Raw genomic sequence first — 17,146 nt, forward strand, 5'->3', positions numbered from 1 at the left:
TTCCACATGTTATGCTGATCATCTGCTAAACATCTGCGCCATATTTGATCTACATCTGACAGGAGAGTGTGAGTATTTCAATTATGGACAGGCCCAGGTTAAATGGAAGAGTAAGCATATGCTAGATCCACGATCTCCTTTTTATGATGGTGATCAAATCATCTCCTTTTCTGAATGTGCATAGTGTTAATGTACTTACAATCCCACAGCGAGGATTGATTTCATAGTCTGTGCAGTAGTATGTTTATTAAATGTAGTAAGTAAAATGGAAACCATAAGCTGCTTCTGATAGATACGTAAGGTACCTGACCATGACTGCTGCTGTATGTCTTCCCATTTGATAAGGTAATGCAGCCACCCCTGCGTGAAGAACGCTAAGGTAAGGTACAGAGAAAACCTGCCAATCCAGTCCCTTTCTAACAGCTCAGAGAATCATCAATTACTGCTGAGAGCTCTGAATCATCATTTACCATGGCCCTGACCATTGATCTAGGGCAAGATACAATCCATCTCTCACACTCCTACTCAGATTTGTCTCTGATGCTACGTGCATCGTTGGACATATCTCTTGCAGGAAATCTGAATTCCGAATACCCTGAGGATCCAAGGGAACTGATGGATTCTGGATTGATATGGATAGCCCAATCACCGGAAATCAAAATGCATGTCGTCGCTACTGCCAGAGCTCGTTTTCCCGAGTCAGTTCCACCTTTGTTCTCTCACATCGGGGATATCCTTCGCAAGTCGAAAGTACGTTATTATGGGCCAAAAGCCACTTACACGGGCTTTGATCAACCCATATTCTAACAGACACCCTGCAGCTCTGGTCAGATTTGGATCTTGCTGTCTTACTCAGAAGTTGCGACCATTGTTCCGGAATGCACAATTCAACGACCCTCAAACTTTCCTTTGGATTGCGGAGAAAAACTGGACGGCCGTCAACAGACAGAATTTCCCGAGTACCAATGTCAGCGCAACACAACGGTGATGCTGCTCCTCCTGCGAACATACACACGGCATACTTGTCTACGATAAACGTGTTTCTTGAACTCTATGACTCGAACCAAGCCAGACAGAAATGCTTCCCAATAGCACCGAACCTGCCAATGCCAATACCTCCTGAAACACTTATAGTCAGTCCCGAGCAATGGAGCACGGTAAAAAGCCTGCAAGGCTTTCCAAAGCTTCCTTTGACGCAAACAGACTGCGTAAACGACGAATGTATGGACGGCAGCACACTGATGTTCTTGGAGGAGCTCGAGGATATGAAAGACGACTACCGACCGGAGGAAGACCGTGATAGTCAGATTCATCACGAGCTTGATCAACTTCTAAGGAAAGGGCTTCGATCGCTCATCGTGGAAAGGCGCGGGCGGAGTGATACAGGCACTCAAGGCTCAGGAGATAGGGGTTTCCAACCACTGTCACGCATTGTGCCTTCGGTGTTCAGCTTAGGCTACCGTGAGGTACTGTTCCGGATTTAGCTTTCAGCAAGATGGGCGCATATGACTGACACACATTTCTCCATCCACAGGCCATGAACCAGCGATCCCACCTGATTCCGTCCATCGCGAAGTCCCTAGCTTCAATTCTGAAGACGACGAGAAATCCGACTTTGCAAAGCAGAATCAACGATCTGCAAGCTTTGCATAATCCTCGAACAGAAGTTTCGTCGCAAGCAACAGGGTCGACCGACTTTAGATCAGCAATACAGACTTCGCTCTGGAAGATTGCCCAAAGGCAACTATATGATTCCCGAGCTTCGCGGAAACTGAGTGCATCAGATGCCCTGGCTACTTTCACCGACGATTACAGAGGAGCTGAAGATGATCTTTTGTCGGAGGTAGGCATGGATGACTTTCACGATGATCTGAATAGTGGAAAGCACGAGATATATGATTCCGATTGTTATTTGGGAAACGATTCCGATGATCCCGGGTTCCAGCAGGAAGACGAAACGAACTCCGTTTTATCCTTCGATGGAAATTATTCAAACAATTCAACTGATATGCTTGGACATGACGATACCGAACTTGATCAAATTTTGCCAGATCAGGTAATACTTGACCATACCCAGAACAGAACCGCGATATCTGTACTCGATCTTTCAGAGCAACTTTCGTGCCAGCTTTCCATGAGTGATGGCGAGATGCTTGCATCTGACTGCTTCGAAGATGAGCTGACGAGCCCACAAATTCTCCCCTATAGTCCTAGCGTATCGGGGACTCGTGAGGCTTCAGATGAAGACTGTGACTTGATGCTGTGTGACCACATTTGGATTCTATAATTTCTAAAAATTGGCCGTCGAGCTGCAGGATATCTATCTGCATGGATGACATTCTACAGTATATACATTAATTACATAGAGATACTAAAACTTGACGCTTTTTCAAATAGGCGCGATAGGCTGCGTTCTCAATCAAAGGTATCCTATTTTAGCCAAAGAAAATGCGTACTCGGTGTTTTATTAAGCTAATAAGAGAAGACAACCGTGCAGCCATCGATTATCCATCTATTCTCAAACAAATTAAGACAAACCACCCCCTGATTCCTCATACTAGCTCGAACCATCGTCCATTCGCAACACCATACACTAAACACACCACTGTAGCATCAGTCAACAAAGCGTAGGGTATCTAACAGAGATATCAAGGTCAATTATCAATCAACATGCGCCGGCCCAATGAAAGCCCCGTGCTCCGTGCTCCATGAAATGACATTGTTTCGAGATTGGTAGAATCGTGCTCGTCAAAGACATCCAGTCCTTCATCAGATGGTGTGATAGTCATGCAAAGTGTGCTATATTCAGATAGCGTCGGACTTGTGTAATACACTGCCAGAAGACTGTCTACGGCTTCTCGGGGTATTCTCGTCCTCGACAATTTCTTCGCGAAGCGGATTGAGTATGACGCCGGCAGGCCATGAGATTGCACCCGAAGTAACAGCGAGAGGTCTGAGTCTGGTCTCATCGAAAAGTTCAATGAATCCTTCGTCAAGGGGCCTTGACTTTGGCCAGGAAAAATGGATGTATTCCTTACGAATAGCTGGCATGTCCCAGCCCTGAACCTTCCGAAAGCAGCCGACAATGCATCCAGTCCGATGCTATCAAGTCTAGTTAGTCATGTCTAATTCGTAATATCAGGCTTTGCGCTTACCTTTCCCTTGTTGCAGTGCAGAAGGAGTGGGTGATTTGCTTTGTTGAGTATAATTTCCAGGACTCGATTCACAACATCGTCTGGGGTGCGAACCATGGGATCCTTGTTCGCCAGGATAAGAATGCGACGATGCTCGATACCGTTCTCTTTGAGAAAGACCTGGTAATCCTGAGTGTATTCTCCTTCAACAAATGTACTATGAGGACAAGCGTAAGCAAGGGGTAATGATCTGGTATGGCGGCAACTTACACAATCATCTTGAGGCCCAGCTTCTTTAGTGCTTGGAAATGCCAAGGTTGCGGAAAAGAGCTTCTATAGACGCCTTTGACAACCTCTCCGAAGTTTGTAGGCAACTTTTCAGTGTGGATGATCTCAGATTCGAATGATGTTTCTCTAAGACGAGACCTCTCGCCTGCTCGACGCGTTCTAATTAGTGGATAGTTCACTGTGAAGGTCAATATACAAAGAGAAGAATAATCACCCGCTTTACCCCTAAGGGAGCTATTGGAAGTCTTCTCACTAAGTGGCATAGCCATTGTGATGTTCCCTCTGATACAGGTGGAAATCAGCGCAGCCTTGACGCGTCTTGGTGGGCTCAACGCTCCCTTGTTTGAAGAGAACCTTCAGGTCCCTGTGATATGCCTCGAGACAGGGGAACACAGAACAACAAGCTTTGAGAAGTGTCTATCGAGTCAGAGGTCTGGATACAGCAGGTTCCAAAGGGGGTTGTAAGAGTCTCTCGAGACGGGGCGTCAGCTCTATGGAAGAGACCAAGGAAAGGAAGTTGATCGCCCTATGAACTGGTGTTCAAGCAGACAAAAGAGCTTGAAGAGAGGCCATGATGGAGGAATTCGAGAGTGTCAAGAGAAAGGATGGATAAGCGAGGGAGAGAATAGATCAGTGAGTAGGTCGTCTTCGTTATCTTGTCAATAGCAACAACAACAAAGACCGTGAGACATAAGACTGTTGAAGCAGTATGGGCGGTGAGCTAACAGAGGCGAGATATCAACAGTGTGAATGGCATGGATTGACACAAACTGCGCTAGCAAGAGCTTGACCTGGAGATATCCGGTATAAAACAGGCCTAGATTGGAGCCTAGGAAACAAAATCTAGCTGAAGGCATTCAGCAATTGCAAGTAAAAATGTAGTTACCAACTCTTGTCACAGCATATTGCTTCAATAAAGATAACCACAAATTGGGTCTGTTATAGTCCAGACCCAGAATATCATGGCAGGAGCAAACAGTCACAGTTGAGGTCTCTTTCTCTGCTGAGTCACTTTTGTGGTGATTGAAAAATGGACTGCTTTCTTTGTCAGACGGTGTCAACTGTGTCAATCGACGCCTAAAACGTTCGAATAAGAAGAGCTTCGGTCAGTTTGAATCATGTCTGACACCTTGGCCGTGGACATTGGAAAACAAAGTTCATTGACACGCTTGCAACCATTTCTATCTATCAGAGTCAAAATTTGGGTATGGACAGAATGACTGGGCTTAACAAATCCCAAGCAAATGGCCAACAGTCGCGGATGGAAGGCCCTTGAGATATCGCTGTTTCCCTCCCCTTCCGGTGAGCAGCTTCAAATCATAGAGAGCAAAGAGTTACGACACTTCCTCTCCGAGTCCGAACATTCTTATCGAGTTGTTCCAAGCCCTAAGTATGAAGAAGTCAGCTGCGGCGTGGCCACAAGTCCCAATTTGAATAACGTACGCCTCGCAAACCTCCTCCACGGTCATATCTTTTAATTTAGCGATGACGTGGGCGACATGGGCTATCGCAACGGGTTCGTTGCGGCCCTTGACCATGAGTCCTTTCTGCCATTTCTCCTTCTTGACTGCCTTGGGCAACGCGGGTGCACCCTCCAGGTACTTGGAAGATGCGTGCGAGGGCCGGATCTCGCACTAGAAGATACCACGTCAGTCAGAGAAGGAAGGACGTTGCAAGGGAGATGAAAACTCCATACCCATGGGCCATCTGTCTCTATCTGGATTCGATCGAGTGGGATAGCTTTCACCACCTCCAGGTTCTCTTCCGTCTTCAGGCTGCATCCGTTGACACCGACGTCCAAACCCAGTGCCACGATCCGTTTCATCTCCTCCATTGTCCCGGTGAAACTGTGCACCAAGCCTTTCTTGGGAAGTTTCTCCAGCCTAGGAGCCAGCAACTTCTCAAAATCCTCACTGGCAGCTCTGGAATGAAGGAAGAGCGGGAGCTGTATTTCCACAGCAAGATCCAGTTGAGCTTCGAAATATTTCAGCTGAGGTTCTTTGGCGCTGAGGAACAGTCGGTCGTAATCTAGACCGATTTCACCGAATGCAACAGCATGCCCGGCATCTTTTGCTTCCAGCGCCAGAGATTTCAGCTCCTCCAGCATCTTCTCTGGACCGCCAGGAAATTCGTCGAAGAGCTTTGCTTGACATGGATGAACACCAACAGTTGCGTAACAGAAACCGGCTGGCAGCCGAGCTTGTTAGGGTTGACAACACAAAGAAAGAATGGGGAAGGGAAGTTTTATGGAACGTACGGTAACTCTGAGCAAGCTGAACAGCATGCCGAGACTCTACTAGATCTGAACCAGTCACCATGAACTTCGTGCACCCCACATCACGGGCACGCTGAATGATATCATCAAGGTCGTTTTCATGAACCTGCCTGCCGTGATATTCTCCTCGAAATACAGGGTCACCAAGGTTGATTCCGATCTAGAAGCAGTCAATTTCAGCAACAGCTACTGCAGATATGCGATGCTTGTGAAGAGACACTTACATCAACATATCTCAAGGGCTTGTTGGAATCACACATTTTGACTTGGGTTGGTATTTTTTGTAGAACAGTAGAATAGTAATATCTTTGACTGTTCGATAAAGAATAATAGGATATACGTCCTGGTTTTAGCAGACTGCTCCCTGAGACTGTATTTGTCGTGAGCCAATCTGCAGTATTACCGTTTCCAATCCATCTAAACCTATGAGCAGAGGAGCATTCCTTCCACTGTGGGATTGGATTTACCCGTCTAAACATACCTGTACTGTTTTTAGGACGATTGAGAGGCAGTTGCGAGTGTAGGTTGAGGGACTTTTCTCTGATCCTGAATCCTACGCAACTGAGGAAAGAGTTACTATTCCCGAAAGCCTTCAGAATATTGCCTACGCTGAGAGTCACACGCATCAGACAATGAGTCACTTCGTTCAAGATGTACCAAGTCACTCCGAGCACTCTCAGTGGGCAATATAAGATCCTTGGGAAGCAAGTATCATCTGTTGGAATACATGACGCTTCAATCAGATTTCTCAAATTGTGCCCAGTAGTGCTTAGCCACAGATAGCCTGCGCCCCTATGTGGCTAGAGAAGATGCACGTGCTGAATTGCACTGGACGATAAGCCCTCCCCGGAGCGAAACCCGATTTCGACTGGTTTTATCGGCGGTGCCCCCGATGCTTTCGACCGAGACAGCAGCAGTTCGGTCCATGAAAGAGCGACAGCAAGAGTCAATGTTTGCAACAAGTAGTGAAGTGGTATGTTCTGCTTCATGAAGAAAGACAACAGGAGTAGAGACAGGTAAAGTGGGTTGCTTCTTTCGTACCCATCTCTGCTGAGTTACCACACATACAAGCAGACATCCTCCCCACCAGTGTAGAGAGGTACTCGCTTTTTCTTTTCTTTTTTTTTTTGTGATTCCTTGAGGCATCAAGCCTCATTGATGAGCACAATACAGATAGCACCTTCGGTATTCTGATCCCGAATTTAACAAGCCAAAATAATTTTGATTCGTGGATCAGTCAGCCCTTCACTAATTGTTTATGCTTTCCAGGACTCCAGGCTAGTTGTGAACCCCAAGCGCGGCACCAGGCCGCGGTGGAGCCAAAATTCAACAATAACGCCAATTGCTTCTCCGCACTTTGATTGAGACCCCTACGTGGAGAGCTCTCCGAAGTGCCATGCCGCTACGGTCTATATAACCAACAGGGCCTCTCGGGATTCGTTTCAGGCTCATCTCCTGCTTTTCCTCGAGTATAATTCCTTGTGGCTTGAAGTTATTGAAAAGATTGGTCCTGCAAACAGTAATCTCCACAAATTTCAGGAAAGTACAAATGGCTGGCGAGAAGCTTCTATCCTCTCAAGAGGTGTCAAAACACAGAACGCCTGATGATTGTTGGATCGTTGTTGATAATAAAGTATGGGACATAACTGATTTTGTGGAGGAACACCCCGGAGGGTCATCAAGTAAGATTTGGCGGTTTCGCTGGACACTGAACTCAAAAGCTCACATTTTTCAGTCATTCTGAAATACGCGGGTCGTGATGCCACGAAGGCCTACTCAGAGGTTCACTCTCCAGGTGTCATTAAATCAAATCTACTGCCAGAGAAGTACAAGGGAATTCTCGACACGTCCACAATCGATGATGAATGGCTCAAGCAGCCTCCCAGCGAGAATCCACATGTCGTCCTGGACAACGAAAAGCCGCCCTTGCACACTTTGATCAACTCACACGATTTCGAACTCGTGGCGTCCAAGACAGCAAGCACAAAGACGTGGGCATTTTATTCCAGCGCCTCGACTGATCTCATCACCCGCGATGCGAACAAATCTTGCTTCGACAGGATATGGTTTCGACCTCGAGTCCTCAGAAACGTCCGCTCGGTTAGTTCAAGAACAAGGATTCTCGGGGTCGATTGTAGCATGCCATTGTTCGTAAGCCCGGCCGCTATGGCTAAGCTTATTCATCCGGATGGAGAGTGTGCAATTGCCAGGGCTTGTGAGCGCAAAGGTATCATGCAAGGAGTACGTCATGATCTTATATCCCCATTCCGTCCCATTGTACCTTGTCAAGATCTAGTACTCATTATTGGGCAGGTTTCCAACAATTCCTCGTACACTCTGGATCAACTTCAGGAAGCCGCTCCTTCGGCCAATTTCTTCTTCCAGCTGTACGTCAATCGGGATAGAGAAAAATCCGCAGCACTTCTTCACCAATGCTCGGCCAATCCGAACGTCAAGGCAATCTTTGTGACAGTCGATGCTGCATGGCCGGGCAAGCGGGAGGCGGATGAGCGAGTCAAAGCCGACGAAAACTTATCTGTCCCCATGGCACCGTCTCGAGCGAAGAACGACAAGAAGGGCGGTGGCCTCGGACGTGTTATGGCCGGCTTCATTGACCCTGGACTCACTTGGGAAGACTTGGTGTGGGTGCGAAAGCATACCCATCTACCCGTGTGTCTGAAGGGAGTGATGTCTGCGGATGACGCCATCTTGGCGATGCAGGCTGGGTTAGATGGCATTCTTCTCAGCAACCACGGAGGTCGCAATCTTGACACGAGCCCTCCCTCGATAGTCACTCTACTTGAGCTTCATAAACGCTGTCCGGAGATTTTCGACAAGATGGAGATATATGTGGACAGCGGAATCCGTCGCGGCACGGATATACTCAAAGCCATCTGCCTAGGTGCCACCGCTGTTGGCATGGGGCGCAGCATGCTCTTTGCCACGAATTACGGGCAGGAGGGAGTCGAACATCTGATAGACAGTAGGTGATGTCCCCGCACTTCTCAGCATATGAAGCTAACCAGCCATTGCAGTTATGAAAGATGAGCTGGAAACAGCCATGCGGAACAATGGGATTACGACACTTGATGAAGCCGGTCCACATATGGTCCACACGGGCGATATTGATCATTTAGTTCCTGACTCTCCGTCACATCCGTATGCCCGAGCGGTTGCAAAGGGTCGGCGTTCCAGGGAAGTCGCCAAGCTTTAGACGTGATGAGATGGGGAGCGAGTAGGGTATTTCCTTTACCGCTACGCGTTCAGGCTTTGGGATAGTGTGATACACTGGAGCAGTCAACCATTATGATAAATAGTACATATACGAACTTTAATCGAGTATGATGTTATGGTTGCTGACCCATATCTTGCTTGGTATTTTCTTTACAACCACTTCATCGTGGGGAATGAACCAGAAAGAAGGAGGGGGGAAGAAAAAAAAAAAGGAAGAAGAAAGAAGACAATCAGGCTACTTAAATGGTCCCGACGAGGGTCGAACTCGCGACCTTGGCGTTATTAGCACCACGCTCTAACCGACTGAGCTACAGGACCTGACCTGTGATAAGCATTGCTCTTATTTTATTATATCACTTAAAACTAGACAAGTCAGACGGACCCCAAGAATTAGATAACTTCCATTCATCTTAGGGTGAATCTCACTTCACTCTGCGTACTCCGCAAAGATATTGGTGAGCCGAGAATATACCTTGGATTTATCGACTCTTCATCCTATCAGCAACTGCATACAGCTAGCGTGTCTGTAATCAGACTAGGGAAACTAATCTCAGCCCGATTTTCGGTGCGGATGGACAAAAATATGTATTGGATGCATCTATTCAAACAGACGAGCACCGTCGGCTCCCCAACCTGGCTCAATTGGCACGGATACCAGGGCTTCGAGAGGCATAAAAATCACCGAGATCGATCAAGGTGCTCGATAGACGCGAGCATAATATCATATAGAAGCATAGAACAACCATGGAGGTTCGAGAACCGAGTCGATTCCCAGACATCCATATGCCGTGACCCATATGATTGATGGTTCTCGCTGATAACCGACGGCTAAGAAATCAATTTCGATTTGTATAAGCTCATCGTCTCGGACTGTTGGACATGTGCGTTGCGGACTTTTGCCTGCAGTCAGCACATGCAGGGAGGTCTCGAGGCCTTCTTACACCCCGCCGTATCCACAAGAGCAGCTCTATGGCTGAGAGTCTCTGCGGCAGGTCTGGTACAATGAGCAGCTTGCCGATATCGAAAACACATCGATGATCCGGGCTACCAGAAGGCCGTTTTTGGCCGAAAACAGTTCGAGGGGCTGTTTCCCCCAAAAGCATAATGGAAATAGAGGTATCTTGCAGCAGGCCGGTTGTCAGTCCCGAATTGGAGTCAGTCTCCGATCTGCGGCCAGGTTGCTGAATACCATAGAGAAAGTTATCTATCCAATCTCTCTCATATGTGCGGGGATTCTCAGTGTGAGTAGTCATGTCTCCTTTTGTATCCAAGGAAGCAGCACCCAGTTCATCATCTGGCGCGATCACCAGTTTACCAATCAACAACGGAATCCTTCAATGATTCGTGCAACTGCAAGGCCATCATGGTCTCCACAGTCTCTGTTTCAACTAGGAAGGCGACGTATCTGATCTGTAGATTCTGCAGAGGAGCCGGGGATAGACGGAGAGAAGTAAAGCGCATGAGGAGGTTTACAAGGGAAAGAGCCAGTGGATGTCTGATGAAATTGGATCACTATCAGTTGTGAACGTGGTCAATGTTTCTGTATCATCCTCCTTTCTCACCTTACTTCCTTCACTCCTTCTCATCTCCTCCCACCCAGCGAAGAAGCTTGATAGAACACCATCACGCCAAGCCTCATCGAGACGCTTTCCCAAATAGGAACGCTAGACCAGTTCCAGGAATTCTCCGGGACCCGACTTTGCAGAAGGTGAGATAGGCTATCTAAAGATAATTTCCTGAATAATGACCGCATGACCATTCAACATTTTGTTAATCATAGGTACTGTCTACTCAACAAATATCCGAATGTGATCCATTTCCAGAGGAAATAGGGTTATTGCATTTGTAGAAGTCCTGGAGGTGGACCCCTCCTGTGTGCAAAAAAAAAACTAACGCTGTCATCATTATTTTGCTGCAGCCTGGTGAAGTGTACATTTGCTGGGGTATGCAAACGACCAACTGTCAAAGGCAAGCTGGCGCGTCCTTAGGAGAGCTCCGCATTCGATCAACTCGGGGTTGGGTTATACTTTTAGCAGTGTCCAACAAGAGCGTCGATGACATGGACAATCATAGGTACAATATTGTCGAAGGAAGAAAGGATCAACTGTGATGCCTCCTATCATACGTCCGAAAGACTAGAACCCCGGATCTTTACCATGCATTACAACTGTTTACACTTTCCACATTGCTACCCAGAGTATGAGGAGAGAATGAGGGGAAGATCTTAATGAGAAAGGTTAATCCCAAACGTGCCAGTCGGAGAAGATGCTCGCAAAGTCCGAATGTGGATGGAGTTGCTCAGATGATCATCAACTGACCAACTCTAGGTACACCTCAGACGGCAGTCATAGAAATGGGACCATAGGCTGATTCATTGGCTGCTTCACCAACCATGGCACCAGAGAAGATGGCATAATTCTTGTCTCATCCTTTAACAGAGCAGAAATAGTACGATGCTAGTCTGGCGGTATCCAAAATCTAGGATGCTCCCACGAGTACGGAGTAGTTACGGTGACTCCAAAGGTACAAGTAGTACAAAATGTACGACGCAGATTCCATCCTACTTCCCCCTACCTCACCATTTCATGTTTCTACCCCTCATCGCCCATCCATCTCGGTCTGTTAAAGGAGACTCGTCATTTCTCCTGTGTTTTGCTTTTTCTTGCTCTGATATCCAGACAAAAATATCCCTTACTGCCTACCTTAAAGCTGCCTGCCCAGACACTACTCAAACAGACGTACTCTGTACGCTGTCGATCCCTTCAACCGCACTTTTAGTTGCTAGTACTACTCCGTAGTTGCTACACTATTAGATCCGCTGGGTCACTAAGCCGGCATAACCAGACTTGGCCAGACCGCCCGTTCCCCAGTGTTCCAGGTGTCCACTCGGAAGCTAAAGGACCACATAAGGTAAGGTAGACTAGAGCTCATCCTGCCATTATGCCAATCCCCCCCAACGGTTCGGATCCCGTGAGACATTCAAGTATATCAGCTTTCCCTGGGCCATCCATCGCCCTTTTCCTTCCTCTCCTCTCTTTCCTACTCTTCATATATTTTCCCTACTTTCTAAATATACTTTCTTGTAACTTCGACACTTCACGCATCATTTTACTCCCTATCTATCTTGACGCTTAGCATAACCTCATTCAGCCCTATCTTCATAGTTCATTCCAGAGCTCAACAAATATCCATCCAGCGACCTCACCGACTTGTTTACACAAGTACATCTTCAAGGCGACGTTTTCTATTCCTATCTCTTTCATTGATTATGGCTGCTCCCCGTTCAACTTCATTACGCGCTCTCCGCGTGCTTTCCCAGCAACATACCACTACACCTTGCGTTCGCCGTAGCTTGCATATCACTGGCGTTCACTCCGCCCAACCGGTCAATGTGACTGACAAGGCTTCGTTTTATGCCACTCGTACTCTGGCTGATCTTAAGCTCGAATGCCAAAAGAGGTCGATAGGAAGCAATGGTACTCAGGCCGAGGTTTGTATACCAGATAGTCCCGTCACTCATGCATGAGCTGCAACTGATTTCCTATCTTTTAATCACAGCTTGTGGAACGACTTTCCAACCATGATTTCCTCCAATCCCGTGCTTTTAGCATTGCCATGAAAAGAATCAATGGCAATGCTTCTACAGAGTATGCTCTCTCGCATTTAGGTTACTCGTCGAAACCCTCAGCACTGACATCATCTGTTACCATATCCAGCCCCTCCGTCCGTCATTTCAACACTTCCCGTGCCGCAAAGGCCGTGGGAGATTCATCCACCGTCGATTTTGCGTACTTCCCTTCTATGGAAGAGATCGATGCCGCCCCTTCTCGTCCGGACCCCCGCTTTCCGATCCTCTCCGACATCTACAAGTACTATGATCCCGCACAGCAGACGATCAAGTCCGACCCCCCCATGAAGGCCCAGGTCTACACTGTATCCGGAGAAGATGTGGCTGCGAGCCCCATGAGTGAGGTTGTTGATAACCACTCAATGGACATTGATCCCTTCTCCTTGACGGAGACCGTTGGCAGATCCCGATTTGGGGAAGAGCTACAAAGACAGCAGAACGGATCACAAGCTAAGGAGCCCGGTATTGTCAGGGAACTTTGGTCCGGATTCCTGGAAGACCTCTTAGGTTCTAAACAGCAGACTCAGAGAAAGTGATCTTGATGTATGATTTCGTTGTATGGAGTATTAGCGATGTGATCTAATGATGAGGTGCTCCTGTTCTTAATTTCTTCTATCTTCATTTCTGTCGTTTCCTATCTAGTGAAATGTCACTGAGGCGCTTCTTTTATGATCGTCAGCTGCTTTTCAGGTACACGGTATAACGCCCATGTCAATCCTCTAGGAATCCATGGCTCGTGTAGATTTAGCTTTACACTCCAAGAGCATACTTCCTATCGTCTGAATGCAGTACAAGATCAGAGAATAATTCTACCACTACTGTTGCATACCTATCGAACACAACAAGCGGAAATGACGTACAATTTCCAATATTTACCTAGGCTAAACTCTGATCTTCAAGGGACCAGTCACCAAGGTCCGATTCAAGTCCCGAAAGAAAACCATCCACTTCGGCCCTCGGTAGCATTATTGAAAGAAGTACTCGGTGCCTAGTCTTCTAGAAAATGCTATTCCACCCCTGGTACGGAACACGTACTCTTTCTGCGTTCGGAAAAAATAAGTGGTGATGTGATGGACTGACGAGGGAGGTTTCCCGGTCCCTTCCGAGGCGGGTTATGTTCTATTCCATCCATGAATCATCATCCACGATCTGGTTCCTGAGTTGTCTTCTGGCGGGGTTCTTCGTGAAGAGTTGCAGGATCAAAATTCGTGACTACCGCTGAGAGTGACAGAATTGCGATTGACGATATCTGTCTCGATTGAAGCGCTAACGTACTGCTGCACTGGACACAACGGGAGCTACCCCAGGTTCCAGTCATGGAAGATATTCAGCTTTCAAGACCAGTTGACCACAAGGCACTATTTTCTCTTAGCTGTGAAATCAACTGAGGACATGTCGACTCATTTGCATTGCCTATGTGAGCTTACCCGCCCACCTTTACTCCGTCGATAATGCAAGGGAATTTTACGCAGTAAATTCAGGGGCAGAATGTGTCTTTTAAGGTCACATGAGTCAATCCGAATGATTGACTCCTCGCCAAGAAATATCTGGATTTTTGGGACTTTATCACGTGATGGACATTCAGCACGGCCTTTATGCTAGCTGTCATTCTGTCGCCTTGATTATTATTATGATATTGTGAGGTCGATCATCATTAGTTCGGATTGACCACTATCTACTTCGTATCGAGTGAACTTTCTTAGTTGCTCGAATCTCGAGCATTTCCCACAACACTGATAATTTAGATAATCGACCGAAGACCATGGTAAAAATAGCACAAGATCATCTCTGAGGCGACAAAGATGAGAACATAGCAACATAATAAAACGTCAATAGTGGCGAATCAGTGGGGTTATCGAAGCAGCTGAAACAGCTCTTGCGTCCAAAGACAACAACAACTCCTTGTGGTGGCAATGTATGTGATGGAGACAAGCGTATCTTTGTCGTCTTTCTTGCATGAGACTCGTCCATTTGTATGAAAGTAAGGAACTCCGTGCCCAGAGGGTGATGCCAAGCTAGTTGCAAACAGAGCAGATTCCAGGGCTCGTAGTTCATGGTCATATCGTTCTGTGGCTGACTCCATATCTATGTTTCTATTCAGGCCCTGCCTCCCTGGTCTAGATTTCCACTGAGCACGGCTGGAAGCCTGAAAGGCGCACGGCATGCATACAGTGGAGCAGCTTTGACTTGGCATTCCTGCTGCTGTCCTGTTCGAGACATCCTCGGTTGACGAAGATTTCGACTCGTGGTTTGAGGATGAATCTCGATTTTGAAATCTGAATCACAGCTGTTATTGAATAGTGATCATGCAATGTAGAGATACTTTCAGGAGAAATGCAACCATATTAGATATCCCCGCTTACTGTAACTCCTGAGGGAAGCTTCAATGTGCAGATCGGAGGGGACCAACCCTGCACAAGCAGGGCTATGACCAATAACTGGCTGTCCATGAACTACTTGTCAGTCAGATTCCTGCTTCGTTCAAAGCATTAAGACTAATAGGTGTTAGTATGATGGAGAAGTGCACAGTGCCCAAGCCAGACAATGAGAGTAACTGTTTTAGGGGTGGAGCTATCTGGAGATAGTTAGTAAGTCTAGCACTAAAGAGTTAGTGAGCTGCCTAAGGTTTGTTCTAGTCCTTGGGGTCTTTAACTTGATCTGCTAGTGGAGAACATCCCCTATCCATCAAGCACCTGCACACATGCACTTCGTCTTTATCTTCAGCTCTCATCTCTCACCTCCGCAATGAGCTCTCATCGTATTGCTCAGCAGGGTGCAGTTCTTTTGATCTGTTAAGAATTCTTTTATTTTTCTGTTCTTTTTACCGTTTCTATAGACTGCACCCTCTGCATCTGTTCTTTCATCGCACCTTGTCTGGATTTCACTCATTAATTACACTAATACCTCATAGACGAGCATTGCAGATTCGATTCTACTCAAGTCACTCTCACTACCGTCATTTAATCCTAATATATCGAGGGTCTGGTACTCCACAGTCTCCGTCTTACCAGTTGACCCCTCTGATGGTTTTGTCAATATTAAGACGAACATAGATCCCCTCTAGGATCATGCATCTCTTACAATGTCTTCTTTCGACCATCTCTTTCGCTTCAACAGTTACAGCATTTGTTCCTTATTCATTTCACCTTGAGGTCTCGACGGACGGGTCTGCCAGCAATGATGTCGCCCGCCGTTTCGTGCCTTGGAAATTAGTGCCAGACGGCTCAGACAACGATTCCGGGACCTCTTCAAACGATGCATCCCTAACACTGGATCTCAAAAAGCTACCCGTCCGCCGTGATAACAATTATAAAGTTGTCATGGCAGAAGATTCTACAACACCCAACACTGCCGCTCTTAACCAGGAGGGTCTCGATTATTCCTACTTTGCTACGGTCAAGGTCGGCTCTCAAGACCAGCAGATGTGGATGGTCCTGGATACGGGGGGACCGAACACTTGGGTCTTTGGCTCAGATTGCACGACCGAGGCCTGTAAGCGACACGACACATTCGGTGAAGCTGGTTCAAAGACTCTCAAGTTATTACCGCTAAACTGGGCTGTCGGATATGGAACAGGATTGGTCAGCGGTGTCCTTGGGAATGATACTCTCTCAATTGCCGGTTTGGATGTAAATATGACGTTTGGCTTGGCCAAAAATGCTTCCGCCGATTTCGAATCATATCCTGTGGACGGCATTCTGGGCCTGGGACGATCAACTAAAAGCAATTTCAACAGCCAGTCGTTCATGGAATCCGTCGCGGCGCAACGCCTGCTCAAATCGAATATCATCGGATTCAGCTTCTCTCGCAATTCGGATGGTGCCAGAGACGGAGCGGCGAATTTTGGCGACGTAGATACGACCAGGTTCACGGGCGATATCGTCTACACGAACACAACTCAAGATAGCACTAACTGGATGATACCCTTGGACGACGCCAGTGTGAATGGTACGCCTTGTCGTTTCGTCAATAAGACCGCTGTTATCGACACTGGCACGTCGTACGCCATGCTTCCCCCGAAAGATGCCACAGTGTTGCACAACCTCATTCCGGGTGCTATCACGACCACCCAGGGACAGAATTTCACCCTGCCGTGTAACTCGACGGCAGTGGTGCAAGTGAGCTTCTCTGGCCTTAGCTACAGCATCTCACCCAAGGATTACGTCGGACCCCACTACGGTTCAGCTTGCGTGTCCACCATTGTGGGACAAGCCTTGTACGGAGACGACGTGTGGCTCTTGGGCGATGTGTTCTTAAAGAACGTCTATTCTGTGTTCGACTATGATAATAATCGGATTGGCTTCGCGAATCGTTCTGTGCCTATTACCTCACCGACCACTACGACTGCTACAGCCGCAAACGAGTCTACGACAGACGCAGCTGGGTCGACATCGACTGCTTCTGCAGCAGTTCATACTGGGAGTGCGTCGAGTGTTATATCCAAATTTCTCCACTGGCCCGCCTTTTCGGTCCTTCTTTGCATGGTGTTGCTATAGCCAAGCTCCACCACCCCGAACCTAGCTCTTTCGATACCAGCTTATATACCTTTCATCCTTCTATATACTGCTATATTGCCAGTTGCGTCTT

At 47.3% G+C, this 17,146-nt stretch overlaps 5 protein-coding genes across 5 annotated transcripts; 4 read left to right on the plus strand and 1 right to left on the minus strand.

Annotated features, from left to right (window-relative positions):
• Positions 1 to 660: 660 nt before the first annotated feature.
• CDV56_103329 (uncharacterized protein) lies at positions 661 to 2,287 on the plus strand (the record flags this gene model as incomplete). The annotated part of the gene is made up of 4 exons (XM_026756948.1): positions 661 to 750; positions 857 to 984; positions 1,073 to 1,466; positions 1,535 to 2,287. The coding sequence occupies 4 exons, from the start codon at positions 661 to 663 to the stop codon at positions 2,285 to 2,287; spliced, it is 1,365 nt and encodes a 454-aa protein (XP_026614922.1).
• Positions 2,288 to 2,805: 518 nt separating this feature from the next.
• Positions 2,806 to 5,957, minus strand: CDV56_103556 (3'-5'-exodeoxyribonuclease; the record flags this gene model as incomplete). The annotated part of the gene is made up of 7 exons (XM_026757175.1): positions 2,806 to 3,102; positions 3,156 to 3,351; positions 3,405 to 3,581; positions 4,866 to 5,056; positions 5,119 to 5,609; positions 5,680 to 5,857; positions 5,922 to 5,957. The coding sequence occupies 7 exons, from the start codon at positions 5,955 to 5,957 to the stop codon at positions 2,806 to 2,808; spliced, it is 1,566 nt and encodes a 521-aa protein (XP_026614923.1).
• A 1,289-nt stretch (positions 5,958 to 7,246) lies between these two features.
• On the plus strand, positions 7,247 to 8,911 carry CDV56_104003 (FMN-dependent alpha-hydroxy acid dehydrogenase; the record flags this gene model as incomplete). The annotated part of the gene is made up of 4 exons (XM_026757622.1): positions 7,247 to 7,379; positions 7,433 to 7,938; positions 8,011 to 8,680; positions 8,733 to 8,911. 4 exons carry the CDS (start codon positions 7,247 to 7,249, stop codon positions 8,909 to 8,911), a joined length of 1,488 nt encoding a protein of 495 aa, XP_026614924.1.
• A 3,288-nt stretch (positions 8,912 to 12,199) lies between these two features.
• CDV56_104493 (uncharacterized protein) lies at positions 12,200 to 13,095 on the plus strand (the record flags this gene model as incomplete). Its single annotated transcript, XM_026758112.1, has 2 exons — positions 12,200 to 12,421; positions 12,490 to 13,095. 2 exons carry the CDS (start codon positions 12,200 to 12,202, stop codon positions 13,093 to 13,095), a joined length of 828 nt encoding a protein of 275 aa, XP_026614925.1.
• Positions 13,096 to 15,627: 2,532 nt separating this feature from the next.
• Positions 15,628 to 17,055, plus strand: CDV56_104786 (pepsin-like aspartic protease; the record flags this gene model as incomplete). Its single annotated transcript, XM_026758405.1, has 1 exon — positions 15,628 to 17,055. One exon carries the CDS (start codon positions 15,628 to 15,630, stop codon positions 17,053 to 17,055), a length of 1,428 nt encoding a protein of 475 aa, XP_026614926.1.
• Positions 17,056 to 17,146: the final 91 nt, after the last annotated feature.

This window comes from Aspergillus thermomutatus (assembly GCF_002237265.1).
Source record: "Aspergillus thermomutatus strain HMR AF 39 chromosome Unknown NODE_80, whole genome shotgun sequence".
Lineage (NCBI taxonomy): Eukaryota > Fungi > Ascomycota > Eurotiomycetes > Eurotiales > Aspergillaceae > Aspergillus > Aspergillus thermomutatus.